The following is a 16,565-nucleotide window of genomic DNA, read 5'->3' on the forward strand; positions in this document are numbered from 1 at the left end:
CAACAACAGCAGAGCGAGTGGAAATACCTGCACTTCCTCAAGCGGGTTTCGACAGAGAGAGGCAGAGAACAAGCGAGCGAGAGAGAGGGAGAGAGAGAGGGAGTGAGAGAGGGAGTGAGAGAGGGAGTGATAGAAAGAGAGAGAGAGAGAGAGAGAGAGAGAGAGAGAGAGAGAGAGAGAGAGAGAGAGAAAGAGAGAGAGAGAGAGAGAGAGAGAGAGAGAGAAAGAGAGGGAGTGAGAGAGAGAGAGGAGCTTCTGTCGGGGAAACAACTACGTTTATTCTGCAGCTTTCTCTCTGGATGTATTATATATATACAAATGTGTGTGTACCTCCTTGTTGTTGTACAGCCAGAGGTCATGACCCCCGATGGCAGCGTAGACGCGGCGTTTAGGGTCTTTGGTGGTGATTGGTCCATGGAATTCTGGGGAGGGGGGGCTAACCTGGCCACGACATACCTGGAGAGATGTCACCCAGTCCTCTTGTACCACTGGAATAAAATACAATATTTCAATGATCCCCTCCAGATGTATTTTATATATAATCTCTATATTGAAGAACAATTTGTTCAAATTCACTAAACTACTGGAAATGTCATAGCATTATCTCACACCTTTACCCCCATTGAGATGCAATGATCTATCAATTGGCAACAAGCATTGATTGATTGAATTGATTGAAAACTTTAATTAACATTGCAGAATGGGTACAGTACAGTACAACTCAATACACACAATTGTTAAGGGGATGCAGACCAGAGAAAGACTTTCGTCTTGTTTACATCAGGGTCCCCCATTTTCAATTCATAATGACATTTATGACATACATGACATACAGATATACAGTACTGTTACATTTGTGACATACAAGATATGCAAATATACAGTACTGTTAAACCGAGATCCTAACAGTCAATATACATACGAGGGGGTGTACATTAGGAGGGTGTTCGGACATTTACGGGGGCCAGTTTTGAATTGCAGCCTCCCTTAGGTGCTCTTTGAGAGCGGTTTTGAAGGTGGGCAGGGATTCAAATTGTTTTACGGCTGTGGGTAGGGCGTTCCACATTGATGTGGCATAATTGCCAAAACGTGTTTAGTCCCTTGTTTGAGCCGAATCTGGGTTGAACATGATTTGTGGAACTCCCTCTGGTGTTGTGGTTGTGGTATTCACTGACCTTTGGGAAGTACCTCGACATGTACATGGGTACCTTATAGTGGTGTAGTGTATCTTGTAGACCCCTCATTTATCAACGTTGCGTACACACAGATATGTGCGTAACCCGTGCGTACGATAATTTCTAAGCAAAGTGTGGGACTTATCAATTTGAACTTGTGCTTGACTTTGTGCGTATATCTACGCACAGCTCGGAGCATGCGTACCTGGCGCCTGGTGGTAGAATATGAATATTACAAAATGCGGAAATAAGCTTCCGTGCATTAGTTTCAACACTGGCGTGTTCTGTATGGCCCGTAATTCATTATAGTTCATTGTAAAATAGCAACAGTAGTGTAATTATGGTCAAAACCCTATAAATAGCATTTGGAATAATAGGTCTTTCTCTCCAAATGAATGCAGCATGGTTTATATATAGCGTTATCGGAATATACAGGGTGCACTGACTGCGCTCCGCTTAACTCAACTCGTTATTATTTTGCGCATAGATTGCAGAAATACGGGAACGTTTTGATTATATTTAAAAGGCTTTGCCATTGTTAAACGTAATAAGTGGAATTTCGAAGCTGTAAGCAGAATACAAGTCATATGAACACCCACGATATAGTGTTCTTCCACCTTCCTACTGTATAAAGAAAGAATAAAAAACGCATTGCAATGAGAACAGAGGTTATTTGTTGAGTTTATGTGTATTACAAAACCCTTGCAATAAATGTGTCTTAAATGAATGAAAAGCATACATGCTCTGGATACAGAGCATATATCGTGTGGGTGATATGACTTGTATTCAGCTTACAGAATTCCACATATTTAGTTTTACAATGTCAAAGCCTTTTAATATAAATCAAACGTTCCAGTATTTCTGCAATCTATGCGCAAAATAATAACGAGTTGAGTTCTAACAAAGAACGTATTACATGCTGGGTAGGCTGATAGAGTAAACTACGATATGAATATGAATATGAATATGATATGATATAAGGTATACTGGTCCGTCTGCGAGGATAGCGAGGAGTCGGATAGCCATTAAATGCCATTTGAGAATATAGGCTATTAATGCAAAGCGACGGCCTATAGCCTATACATATTATTTAATGTTTTCATAAGCGTAAAGATACAACAGCTAGATTAATGATCAAGTTAGTTTACTGTATGCAGGCTTCGCAGGGCTGTGCCATGTGTATTATATATGCGCAAGTTACTGTTGCATAATGTAGGCTATGGCTGCTATTATATGTAATTCACATAGGCTACCTAATACCGACAACAAAATAGATTGTATGCCTCTAGTACAAATCATATTATACCCGGTAGCCAATCGAACAAAACAAATAAAGGCATTCATATTCCAGCATGGTTATAATGACACACCAACGCCAAACAGTGGTTAACGAACGGTCTTTATTAGTATTTTGAGCTGTCCAGGCAGAATAGCAGCAATGGTCTTAGGAAGTCGTTGATATCTGACATCACCGTGTACAAGTCCGCCAGCCTTTTATTGATCCCATAACACGGGTTGTGTCTTCTTGGTTCGGCAGCGCCTCAGTGAACAATCTCGCTTGTGGAGTTTCTCATAGTTCGCTCGGGTCAGTCCATTATTTCACATCCCATGGGGGGTGTTTCATTACCATATATGGATAATCATGCACGAGCATTGACGGTAGAACAAAGAGGTATTTATCAACACAGAGTGTGCATAGGACCCGTGTACGCACGGTTGATAAATCCCAATATTTCTGTGCGTTCACACATTCTAAATTCTGTGCTTATGTACGAAAATAGAACACTTTCTAAGAATTGTTGATAAATGAGGGCCCAGGCCCATTGCAAGTTGCTGTACTCTGTCGTCTACTCTAAGCCACCCTAGGTTGTCAAAATGGGCTAGGGTGAGGTGTGTTTTAGGAGTAAGGTCAAACAGTAGTCTGACCAGTTTGTTTTGTGATGTTTGTAATCTTGTTTTTAGTGCCTTTGAGGTGCTTTGGTACCATGAGGTGCAAACATAGTCGTAGTACCCTTGAATGAGTGCTCCTGCTAGAGTCTTCAGGGTATTCTTGTTTACCAGAGAGGAGATCCGGTACAAGAATCTTGTTCTTTGGTTGACTTTTTTGATTACATTGTTTGCCATTTTGTCACAGGAAAGATTTGCCTCTAGGATGGACCCCAGGTATGTAATTTCATCTTTCCTTGTGACAATATTGTCACCCACTGTAACACAGAAGCCGTTTGTCTTGCTGAGTTTGTTATTTATTTGTTAGTATAGAATGGACTCCGTTTTACCCAGGTGTAATGATAGTTTGTTATCAGCGAGCCAGGTGCAGATTCTGCCGAGTTCCGAGCTGAGGGCTTTTTCAACCTGCAACTTGTTCTTGTCAGGGACCAGCAGGGCTGAGTCATCCGCAAACAGGAACAAGTCGCAGTCACAAGCTGACGACATGTCATAGGAACAGTAACGGTCCTAGTATGCTTCCTTGTGGAACACCACAGCTCACTGGGGGGGGGGGGGGGGGGGGGAGTGATTGACAGTGATTGACAGTGATTGACAGTGTCAAATGCCTTTTGTAGGTCCAGCATGACCATGCCGCAGTATTTGCCTGCGTCCACCTCTTGTTTGATGTGGTCGTTCAAATAGAGAAGGCATTGATATTTACCATGAATTCCAAGTTGACAGCTTACAGTAATTATTTTAAAACATGCAACTCAGATTTCAGGGAAATACAGATAAGATGTCTGTCTCCAGGGGAAGAATGTAAAAAAATTGCTCTGGTGCCAAGTTCTGCACAAATAACAATCTGTATAGTCAAAGTCACAAATAACAATCTGTATAGTCAAAGTCACAAATAACAATCTGTATAGCCAACGTCACAAATAACAACCTGTATAGTCAAATTCACAAATAACAATCTGTATAGTCAAAGTCACAAATAACAACCTGTATAGTCAAAGTAACAAATAACAATCTGTATAGTCAAAGTCACAAATAACAATCTGTATAGGCAAAGTCACAAATAACAATCTGTATAGTCAAAGTCTAGTATCTACTGTACTTAGTCTACTGTACTTCAAACATCATATATTCACCACTGGGCAGGTCGGTCACAGCTTTTCGAAAAGAGCCTCATTCATGGTCTTCAGAGAGATTGGAGTGGTATTACTATATACTACTATATACTACAACAATTATTTAAAAATCTTAGCACAATTATGTGGGTAATAAACCTCCAACATTAGCTCTGATATTCAAGTGTCACCATGGATTATTTTCAACTGTATCCATCTATAATTGAAAATCACTTCTTATAGAATAGAATAGAATATAACTCCTATTGTTGTTGGTGGATTATAATAGACCCTACTGTTGCTGATAGATCAGAATAGACCCTACTGTTGCTGATAGGTCATAATAGACCCTAATGTTGCTGATAGATTAGAATAGACCCCACTGTTGCTGATAGATCAGAATAGACCCTACTGTTGCTGATAGATCAGAATAGACCCTACTGTTGTTGATAGATCAGAATAGACCCTACTGTTGCTGATAGATCAGAATAGACCCCACTGTTGCTGATAGATCAGAATAGACCCTACTGTTGCTGATAGATCATAATAGACCCCACTGTTGCTGATAGATTAGAATATACCCTACTGTTGCTGATAGATTAGAATAGACCCTACTGTTGCTGATAGATCATAATAGACCCCACTGTTGCTGATAGATTAGAATATACCCTACTGTTGCTGATAGATCAGAATAGACCCTACTGTTGCTGATAGATCATAATAGACCCCACTGTTGCTGATAGATTATAATATACCCTACTGTTGCTGATAGATTAGAATAGACCCTACTGTTGCTGATAGATTAGAATAGACCCCACTGTTGCTGATAGATTAGAATAGAATAGACCCTACTGTTGTTGTGGGCCATGAAGTCGTAGTGCTTCTTCCTGAAGTAGACGGAGAAACGGCCCTTGTCCTGTTTCTTCACGTTGGTGATACTGGAGACGTGGAACACCACCTCACTGAACTTATCCTGGGGGAGAAAACAAACAAACCTAAAGCCATGATAACAGGAGGATGTGATAGAAGATAAGAAGAGAGGAGGAGAGGAGAGGAGAGGAGAGGAGAGGAGAGGAGAGGAGAGGAGAGGAGAGGAGAGGAGAGGAGAGGAGAGGAGAGGAGAGGAGAGGAGAGGAGAGGAGAGGAATTCCAAAGCAATAGTACAACTTGTATTTGTTGCCCAAGACATTGGGCCCCGAAATTATATAATGTATTTGGCCATCTAATCTTTGGGTATATTAACGTTGTTGATTCGTTTGAGTAGTAAATGGAAAATAAACTGTGTTTACTATATTTTTCTTGACTCAAAGGTCTGTTTATATACATTAGAAATTGTAGATTCAAAAGTCCTGTTTAGCTGTCACACGTTGTCAAACCTTGTATCAATCCATTTAAACTCATGTCTAAACTATTACATACTTCTATCAAAGACTTAGATGATACATTACAGAGTGGAAAAAAAAACTTCAATCAACTACAAAATGTACACTAAATTGTTTCAATTAATCAAATACAATATGAAGGCAACACTTGATAACCATGAAAAACAAACCCCATTCATTTATGGAGTAGAGATTTTTTCTATCCGGATGTTCAATATCAAGGGGCGTAGTCTATACTGTAGGTCACAGGTCACCAGCTGTCGCACTACACTGCTACACATACATATGTATATCCACCTGATAATATACATTGTATACAGTACTGTAATATACAAGGAATGTACTCCATAATGTACTATCATAGTCAATACCCATTACAGTCTCATTGGGACAGCTTCATTTGCCAATCCAAGTAAAAGCACTTTAGGAGAAATAAGATTACTTTACAAATATATACATTCATTCCAATTATTCGCCTGTTTTATTCTCCATCCATCTATCATCCATTGCAACACTATATTATCACCGACATCCTGTTGGGGGATCCCCTTTGAACAGCCCATCTGAGGGTTCTCTCCTCCACACCGCCTGTGGTGCTTTTTTCTCTATTGCTAGGTTTTTAGTGAGTCGTTCCTTATCTTCATTGGGGAAAGTCGCCTATTTGGATTTTATGGTGTTTATGGAGTACTTTAGGACAAGTAAGAACACAGAAACTACAGATATTATTGTTGCACTGCTATGACTTACTGTGCGTTTCTTCCACAAAGACATCAGTTGTCCATCCAGTGTGGCCCACAACACATTGTGCCTATAGGAAACACATCAATCAATCACTCAATCAATTAATCAGCCTTGTTATCTTTCCTCATACAAAAATCAACCATAGCATTCCTGTGTTTTTTTCCTTTGCACAAACTACTAGAAATACTAACCGTATTATTGTCCTATAATGATTCACCGTACATTTCTATAATATTCCACTATAAAAATACTACGGTGAATCAATACCATATTTCTGTGGTAAATCTATAGTGTACAAAGAAAAACACACAATCAATCGCTACAGTACTTCTTTGGCAAATCTCTATGGTGTGTATATAAGAAGAAAACAGGAATACTATAGGCTTTTACTATAGCTCATCTTCATATGGTTTACATTTACATTTTCATTTAGTCATTTAGCTGACGCTTTTAGCCAAAGCGACTTACAAGTTCTGTACGACAAGTCAGCAGGAAGGGTACAACTCTATCAGCTGAGTAACAATGTTCATCAAACAGTGTTGAAACTTGGGTGCTGCAGTGTTGAGTGCATAGTAGTAAAGACATATTAGTATAGTAGGAAGTAATATAGACAAGGAAGATTATTTAGTGGAAAAGTGCATGATAGTAGAATACAGTATGAAGGTTCGTTTTATTTATTTATTATTATTATTATTATTATTATTATTATTATTATTATTATTATTATTATTATTATTATTATTATTATTATTATTATTATTATTATTATTATTATTATTATTATTATTATTATTATTATTATTATTATTATTATTATTTCTCCTTCATTTCAGATATTGATTTAAGAAGTGTGTTTTTAGTCGACGGTGAACGATTGGTGTCTCCACGCTGTGGTCTGTCTCCACGCTGTCCTCCTGACTGTGGTCTGTCTCTGTCCTGACTGTGGTCTGTCTCTGTCCTGACTGTGGTCTGTCTCCACACTGTCCTCCTGTCTCCACACTGTCCTCCTGACTGTGGTCTGTCTCCACACTGTCCTCCTGTCTCCACACTGTCCTCCTGACTGTGGTCTGTCTCCACACTGTCCTCCTGTCTCCACGCTGTCCTCCTGACTGTGGTCTGTCTCCACGCTGTCCTCCTGACTGTGGTCTGTCTCCACGCTGTCCTCCTGACTGTGGTCTGTCTCCACGCTGTCCTCCTGACTGTGGTCTGTCTCCACGCTGTCCTCCTGACTGTGGTCTGTCTCCACACTGTCCTCCTGACTGTGGTCTGTCTCCACACTGTCCTCCTGACTGTGGTCTGTCTCCACACTGTCCTCCTGACTGTGGTCTGTCTCCACACTGTCCTCCTGACTGTGGTCTGTCTCCACACTGTCCTCCTGACTGTGGTCTGTCTCCACACTGTCCTCCTGACTGTGGTCTGTCTCTGTCCTGACTGTGGTCTGTCTCCACGCTGTCCTCCTGACTGTGGTCTGTCTCCACACTGTCCTCCTGACTGTGGTCTGTCTCCACACTGTCCTCCTGACTGTGGTCTGTCTCCACACTGTCCTCCTGACTGTGGTCTGTCTCCACACTGTCCTCCTGACTGTGGTCTGTCTCCACACTGTCCTCCTGACTGTGGTCTGTCTCCACGCTGTCCTCCTGACTGTGGTCTGTCTCCACACTGTCCTCCTGACTGTGGTCTGTCTCCACACTGTCCTCCTGACTGTGGTCTGTCTCCACGCTGTCCTCCTGACTGTGGTCTGTCTCTGTCCTGACTGTGGTCTGTCTCCACACTGTCCTCCTGACTGTGGTCTGTCTCCACGCTGTCTGTCTATCGTACCTGAAACCCTTCCACATGTCCAGCCAGCTCGACCGCGCCACCACGTTCCTTCTCTGCCCGCCAGGTTCAGATGCTCGAGGAGTGGAACCCGCTGCTCCCTTTTTCTTCTTCCGCGACACGCGAATGGTCGCAGCCCTGGGACACACAGAAACATATAGGCATAGACACACAGCCACAAGGACACACACACACACACACGAATGAATGAATATGTGAATTGGCACCAAGCACCCATCCAAGTCTGTGAGTGTGAGTGTGAGTGTGAGTGTGAGTGTGAGTGTGAGTGTGAGTGTGTGTGTGTGTGTGTGTGTGTGTGTGCGTATACCGTGGTGTCTTCTCCTTCATGGGTTTGTCCTGGTCCATTGATTGATCCTTCACAGGGGGGGGCGGGGGAGGTCGGCAAGGGGTCAACTTGGGAGCAGTGGAACTGGAACATAGACACACACACACAGACACACACAGACACACAGACACACGGACACAGATACACACACAGACACAGATACACACACAGACACAGACACACACACAGTTATATTATTATCACAAGATACTGAGTGCCTTGGATGTTTCTGAAAGTGATGTCCCAAGCCTGGCCTGCACAGGGTTAGGGTTAGTAGTAGACCTGTGCAGGGATAGGGTTAGTAGTAGACCTGTGCAGGGATAGGGTTAGTAGTAGACCTGTGCAGGGATAGGGTTAGTAGTAGACCTGTGCAGGGATAGGGTTAGTAGTAGACCTGTGCAGGGATAGGGTTAGTAGTAGTCCAGTATAGGGTTAGTAGTAGACCTGTGCAGGGATAGGGTTAGTAGTAGTCCAGTATAGGGTTAGTAGTAGACCTGTGCAGGGATAGGGTTAGTAGTAGACCTGTGCAGGGATAGGGTTAGTAGTAGTCCAGTATAGGGTTAGTAGTAGTGCACAGGGTGCTTACCAGGGTTTATCAGAGGAGCCTCTCCGTTCTTTCTCCATTGGCACTTTAGCCACAGCGGAGGTAGGAACAACACCCAATTCTTCTTCCCCATTGGATGACTCTGTGTCTTCCTGGCTGCTCCAGTTGCCCGCCACTGTGATGTAAGCATCCTGACCTGCTGAGGCAGTGGTGACAGGGTTTGAAGTTAGGACCAGAAAGCAATTTAATAATAACACACATTTCAAACAAAGTGTAGGTCACAATGTTTACAGGAACGTTTTGGAGTGTATTTCGTGATGGGAACTAGGCTACACTGGCACACCTACTTCCAGTGAATGACACTAAGCTAGGCTAATGGTGCATCTGTTCCTAATGCATGCACAGAGAAGAAAAGGGTATCTGCTTGTCTAACTCAGGGGTTCCCAAAGTTTTCAGGCCGCGACCCCCGAAATAACGGTGTCAAAGAGCCGTGACCCCTACTATTATAGGAGCTAAAAAAACATTATTTCTTTTTTTTTATATAAATAGAAGAAATGTATGGTTGAAACATCCAAACGTTCAAACGCACACACACTAATAAGCATTGGAGGCTTTTAACCAGGGCCGGACTGGGGAAATCATTCAGGCCAGGAAATATAGTGCAAAATATAGCCCCAGTCAGGCCACTTTTTAGGTGGGGAGTCTGGGGGTCCCCCACCAGCAATTATTTTGTTACAAAGACTTAATTTCCTGCATTCTGGTGCAGGATTTTTTTTTACCCTTTAAATGTCAGTGTTTGTGATGGCATCACAAATTATTGTTAAAAAACAGGCTAGCATAAATTATGTATGATTAGCTACAACACTGATTTGGATGGACGACGCATACAACGACGGCCTAGTGGCAGGCAACATGAATGACCACAAGGTGGCGCGATACAACATAAGGAGGACAGTGTCAGAGGCCAAATGGCGCTACAGGGATAAAATTGAACTCCAGTTTGAACAAGCTGACTCTAGAGCTATGTGGCAGGGGCTCAAAACGATGACAGACTACAAAGGCGCCTCCCTCAAACTGAACAGTGACATCTCCTTAGCAAATGACCTCAATACCTTCTATGCGAGGTTTGATGCTGGTAATAACAACACCAGCTCACAAGCCACGGCAATGGGGGGGGGGGGGGGGGGGTCGGCTGCTGATGGAGGCGCAGTGTTCAGGGTAACAGAGCATGAGGTGAGGCGGACCTTTAAAAAAGTGAATATCAGGAAGGCAGCAGGTCCGGACGGCATCCCCGGCCGCGTCCTAAAAGTCTGTGCCGACCAACTGGCCCCAGTATTCACTGACATATTTAACCTGTCCTTAGAACAGGCTGTCATCCCCACCTGCCTGAAGAAGTCCACTATTATCCCTGTACCCAAAAAATCCAAGCCTGCTTGCCTCAACGACTACCGCCCTGTAGCTCTCACCTCCATAGCCATGAAGTGCTTTGAGAAGCTAGTAAAGGGCTACATCTGCTCCTCCCTCCCCATCAACATGGACCCCCTGCAATTTGCATACCGCCCCAACAGGTCCACGGAGGACGCCATAGCCCATGTGCTGCACACAGCAGCATCACACCTGGACAAGAGGCAGGGGAACTATGTGAGAATGCTATTCATCGACTACAGCTCGGCATTCAATACCATAGTCCCCTCCATACTCATAGCCAAGCTCAGGGACCTGGGCTTGAACTATGACCTCTGCCAGTGGGTCTTGGACTTCCTGACTGGCAGACCCCAGGTGGTGAGAGCAGGCAACTGCACCTCCTCATCCATCACCCTCAACATAGGGGCCCCCCAGGGCTGTGTTCTGAGTCCCCTCCTCTACTCCCTGTACACACACGACTGTGTGGCTCAGCGGAGTAGCAATACAATCATCAAATTTGCTGACGACACAGTGGTGGTGGGCCTGATCTCTGCCAACGACGAGAGGGCCTACCTGGAAGAGGTCAAGGTCCTGGCGGGATGGTGCCAGGAAAACAGCCTCTCCCTGAACGTCAGCAAAACAAAGGAGATGATTGTGGACTTCAGGAGGTCGGGGGTCAAGGACTACAGCCCCCTCAGCATCGACGGGGCACCGGTTGAGAGAGTCAACAGCTTTAAGTACCTCGGAACCTACATATCCGAGGACTTGACATGGACCACACACATTGACAGTGTTGTGAAGAAGGCACGACAACGCCTCTACTTCCTCAGGCGCCTAAGGAAGTTCCAAGTCAGTCAGAAGATCCTTAAGAACTTCTACTCATGTACAATAGAGAGCATCTTGACCGGCAACATCACCTCCTGGTTTGGGAATAGCACTGCACAAGACCGAAGCAGACTACAAAGAGTGACACGTTCAGCCGAACGCACAATTGGAGGGGGGCTCCCCACCCTCCAGAACATTTACAACAAGCGTTGCAAGGGCAAGGCTAAGAGAATCATTAAAGACTCCAGTCACCCGAACAACTGCCTCTTTGAACTGCTGCGGTCAGGCAAGCGATACTGGAGTCTCAAGGCGAGCACAGAAAGACTCAGAAGAAGCTTCTATCCCCAGGCCATCAGGCTGCTAAACGAACAATGAACACTACACAACAACAACCACCAAACGCACATAGCACACACATCCACACGCACACACTCACTTTAAACAAACACACTGTAGCACCCACTCCACACACTTTATAGCACACACCCACTTTAAACAAACACACTGTAGCACCCACTCCCCACACTTTATATTTATTGATGAAGGATTGCACTACAACTCGTACACCTTACTGTAAATTGTACCTAAATTGTACCTCATCCCATTTCTGCTTTGCACTATATAGTACTGTACATTAGTACACTGCATAGTATTGTATATTATATGGTAACTCAGAACATTGTACATATGTCTATACCGAACACTGTGACCTCATTTTCTTCTTCTAAATTACATGCTATACTATGTTATTTGATACTATCTTGTCTAGCACAGTCTCTGGAGCGTAACAGTAAGAAGCATTTTGTATGAAAGTATTCTGTACTTCTGTATGACAACTATTAAAGAAACTTGAAACTTGGATTTTCAGTTTTTTTGTCAGATTAAAAAAAATACTCACTCTTACCATAAGGGACTAAATTGTCCTCTTCAAAAACGCCATAAAAATATTACTATATGTTAAAATAATTTACCACTTTTTCTTTCATATATCTTTTATTCAACTTCAGCCCTGGCTGATCATAACACCACATATTCAATTAATTATAATTCTAACCCTTTAACCTGTTCCACCCGTGGAATATTTTCTGAAAATCCGCCTAAAATATATACCTAGGTAAATGGAATATTTCTCCACTTCTACAAGGTCCATTTGCATATTCTTGGTATCTAGGGACATCTATGGACCTCAGGGAATGTATTCACAGTGTCAGAAATATTGTGTCTATTACTAGGCTTGCTTAAATTGTGATGAAACAAAGGAGAATATGAATTATGATTTTTCTTTGCATCTTTGATAGTGAATAACACCATGCTAATAATGACCAAACATTAAAAACTGCTACTGATCCCGTTCAGTACCTTCTTGAGATAATGTGTACAAAACATCTAAGGAAATGAATAAAGGGAAAATGATTAAACAGAAGGTTCTGTAGATACAGTACTGAATTCTCCCATCCGGACCAATGCAATTTGAAATATTATTATAGAATATAGAATAGGAGGCTTATAAATTACCTTATTATAGCCAATTGGCACATTTATATATATAATAGGGATGTCCGATATTATCGGCCTACCGATATTATCGGCCGATATCGGCATTCAAATGTGATATCGGAAAATATCGGTATCGGTAAAAAAAATAAAAATAAAACTTTCTTTCAATTATTATTTTTTTTTACATTTCTATAACCTTTATTTACCCAGGCAAGCAAGTAAGAACAAATTCTGATTTTATTTATTGTCAAAAGTATGCATAATGTTGTGTTAATTCCACAACAAGAGATATGTAATGTTAATTACCTGAAATTATAAAATTTTTGGGGGGACAATATCGGTATATCGGTATCGGTAAAAAAGCCAATATCGAGCATCCCTAATATATATACATATATTATCTTTCAAATGCCCGAGTACAATTAGGATTTAGTATCACCAGGCGTGCATAAGAACAGATAATGAAATCTACTGTAATCTACTCTACTTTTTTATTTTCCCCACAGTGCAACCGTTTTGAAACTAATTTCAGATCTAATTGTTCCTACATGTTAACAATAGGGAAGAGAAACTAACTGCCTTTCAATATTTGTCAAAAACTTTACCTTTTGTGGCTTATTATCCCGAATAATAACAGTTATTGAAATAATTCATACAGAACTCTGAACCTTGAACCCCATAGAACCTTACAGGAAGTGTAGTCTTCCAAAATTCCAATGCAGAACCAGACCTGTGGAAGTCTGCTACAAAATGGCAGCAAGAAAACTACAATGCCCATGGTTCAAAATATCCAAAATGGTCGCCCTCGCGAAATAGACTTGACCAAATCGAAAAGTAAAATCTATGTAATAACACTTTTAACCTATTGCTAAACTAACGTATTGATGATAATATACATTATACATGCTGTTGTGACATGTTTCTGATGTTAACACTTCTTTCTCGTTAGTTCATGCCAACCGTTGAGTGCCAGAGAGACAAGAGATCTCGTTTTTTATTGTTATTTTTTTTTATTATGGATTTCCATTCATTTTTCATCAATCTAGCCTCATGTTACCAGTGGGGATCTGTCTGAACTCGAACAGGGAAAATACCGCCCCCTATCGTCTCTCCGGATGGTACTGCACCCCTTTGGATTGGATTGAATGAAACGCATGGAGAAAAAAAAGTCCTGCTTCCACATTTTACTTGTCAGACAAGTAACCGGAGACGATCCAAGTAATCGCCCACCACCAGAACAGCGGAAAATGTGTGTTTCCAGTACCCAGCATTGGATCAATAAACGCGATCGATATTTGGAATGGCGATCAGGAATTGGAATAATCTTTTTGGAGAACATCTGATCTGAGGTAAGGAATCTATTTTACCAGTCTTGGGATAATCAGAGCTATTTTCACCTATATATCAGCATGTGCCATATGTGTGTATGTGTGTGTCTGTGTCAGCCCGCTTCTATAGCGTGCATAAGTACACATATACTATCGATAATCTAGCGTTTATTTGAAAACGATTCATAAATAGGCCGAAAAATTACAATGTGTTTTGTGTATTCCAGTGTATTCCAGTAAAGGGCGATTATCACAGAATCTTCTGACATTTTCTGAAACTTTCAAGAAACAAGCGTTTTTCAAAATGGTATAAAACAATGTTGACTGCAAACAAGTCATTGATAAGCGACGGCCATATTATACATATAGCCATAATTTAAGATATAGTTTATGCATTCGCAAATATGAGAGCTCTATCATTGAAGTGGGTGGTGGCACGCAACGGGGTTCCGGGGCACCGGACCCGTGGCACTCAAAGTGTTAATACTTGAATACGTTTGAAATAAAAATCGCTACTTTTCTAGTGTAGTGTAGTGCCAAGCGGGGCTCTTTTGCCTAGAGCAGGGGTGTCAAACTCATTTTCACAGAGGGCCACATCAGCATTATGGTTGCCCTCAAAGGGCCAAAGACCGTATAAATGTTAATGTAATGTAAAATAAATTTAGCTACTCATTTACATATTGTTAAACATGTTGTTTCTGTATTTATTACTTATTCAAGTTATACATATTGCATATGCATTTGCATAGATGTAAAAATATATGTTAGCTTATGTTATTTAACAAATAATTTTAGTTTATCAGAACCCCATATTACTCCATTAATCAATGATCAAACCATGCAAGTAAATAACAAAGAAGAAGATCATCAAATACAAGCTATGACATTAAGTTTGTTCAAAACCTTTTTGTCACAGTCAAGAGGGTCAGAACTAACAACTGAGCTGCAAAGAACACGTGGGACAGATGTAGCAGATGTTACAAAAACAAATGGCTGCACACAACCTTGCAAAGGCCATACATCCAACTAATGGAAGATAGTTTAATTAACTTTAATTAACAGATTGCAGAATGGGTACAGTACAGTACAGCTCAATACACACAATTGTTAAGGGGATGCAGACCAGATAAAGACTTTCGACTTGTTTACATCAGGGTCCACCATTTTCTATTCATAATGAAATTGCTATTATGTGTCTGCATGAACACACAACTGTAACTGTAATCAAAAATAACAAAATAAGGGTTGTCTCAGTTCACAACTATATTGGTCAAGTTTTGGGTGGGACTTGTTACAGCTTCTTATTCAATTGAGCGAGATGCTCGGTTATGTCACACAGCCAGTTTGCATTTGACAGTTCAGACAATATTTCTTCAACCCTTTGTTACCTATTCCGCCTGGCTCTTTTTTGTATTTTGGGCTGTTAAATTGTCAAAGAATGTCTGAGGAGTAAGTGCTTTTGGCTTTTTTCCTTTGTTACTTCATCAATACCTCAGATGTTCAACATACATGTATGTGTAAGAATGTGTAATAACTAAGGCTGTCAAATTTTAAGCTTTATTAACGCATTAACCCACAATTATTTTAACGCCGCTATTTTTTAACCCAAGTTACTAATGTTAAAAAAAAAAAAAAATAAATTTTTTTTACCAGAGCTCTTGGGGGGCCACATCAAATGACGTGGCGGGCCACATTTGGTTTGAGTTTGACACCTATGGCCTAGAGGTCACTGTTTGACGACATTACAGATTCCACATAAGTTTCCACATAAGTTCCACTTGCACATTATTAAACGAATAAGTGTTTACCGTCTTCTGTTGGATGACCTTGGCTGACAGAGAACTGGGTAGCTGCAGCCTCGTCGATGGAGCGGTCTAATGTCGCCAACACCAGAACCTCCATATCTAGAAGAATGTTAAATCTGACTCAAGCCACATTTCTAATATCAATAAATCATTGATAAATTGATATCAACATATGTTTTATTATGATGCTCTATGTTTTATGATGTCTGTCCATGTCCAAAATCAGGGACCATGATGGAAATAAGTGCTTGCACTTTCTCATGTTTTTATCCTTTGGATGCTGTCTTTTACTCCACAATAAAAATCAATCAATCAATCAATCAATCAATCAATCAACAAAGTGCATTAGCAGTGAAATGTGTCTGAGCATTGCAGAGAACATCAGCCTTTATCTCTTTCTGGAGACTGCTGTATGGAAGAGCTGGTTTGCCTGGACTATGAAAGTCAAAGGACTGTTCATTACGCGTACAGTAGTGTATGATAATTCTTCTTCTATACTATGAGAATCCGTATGGTGAACAGCCACTTATTGTGGTTAACCCCTTAATTGCAATATTTATTGTTATTATTATTACTAGTAGAGGTAGTCGTTTTTATTTATTAATACAGGTTGCTGATGTTATCAGTGATGCTTGGGCACCTTTCAT

The 16,565-nt window shown here is 41.3% G+C and overlaps 1 protein-coding gene across 1 annotated transcript in view; it reads right to left on the reverse strand.

Moving 5' to 3' along the window:
- LOC311246450 (uncharacterized protein) overlaps positions 1-16,565 on the reverse strand; it is a 73,692-nt gene that overhangs the window by 30,564 nt on the left and 26,563 nt on the right. The window contains exons 5-11 of the mRNA XM_084336604.1: positions 15,922-16,017; positions 9,102-9,258; positions 8,498-8,599; positions 8,173-8,307; positions 6,361-6,421; positions 5,084-5,204; positions 331-488 (exon numbers count right to left, since the gene is read on the reverse strand). Coding sequence (XP_084192730.1) covers positions 331-488; positions 5,084-5,204; positions 6,361-6,421; positions 8,173-8,307; positions 8,498-8,599; positions 9,102-9,258; positions 15,922-16,017 — 830 coding nt within the window. The remainder of the gene's footprint in view (positions 1-330; positions 489-5,083; positions 5,205-6,360; positions 6,422-8,172; positions 8,308-8,497; positions 8,600-9,101; positions 9,259-15,921; positions 16,018-16,565) is intronic.

The sequence above is a fragment of the Notolepis coatsorum genome (genome assembly GCF_963971535.1).
Source record: "Notolepis coatsorum genome assembly, chromosome: 19".
In the NCBI taxonomy this organism is placed as follows: Eukaryota; Metazoa; Chordata; class Actinopteri; order Aulopiformes; family Paralepididae; genus Notolepis; species Notolepis coatsorum.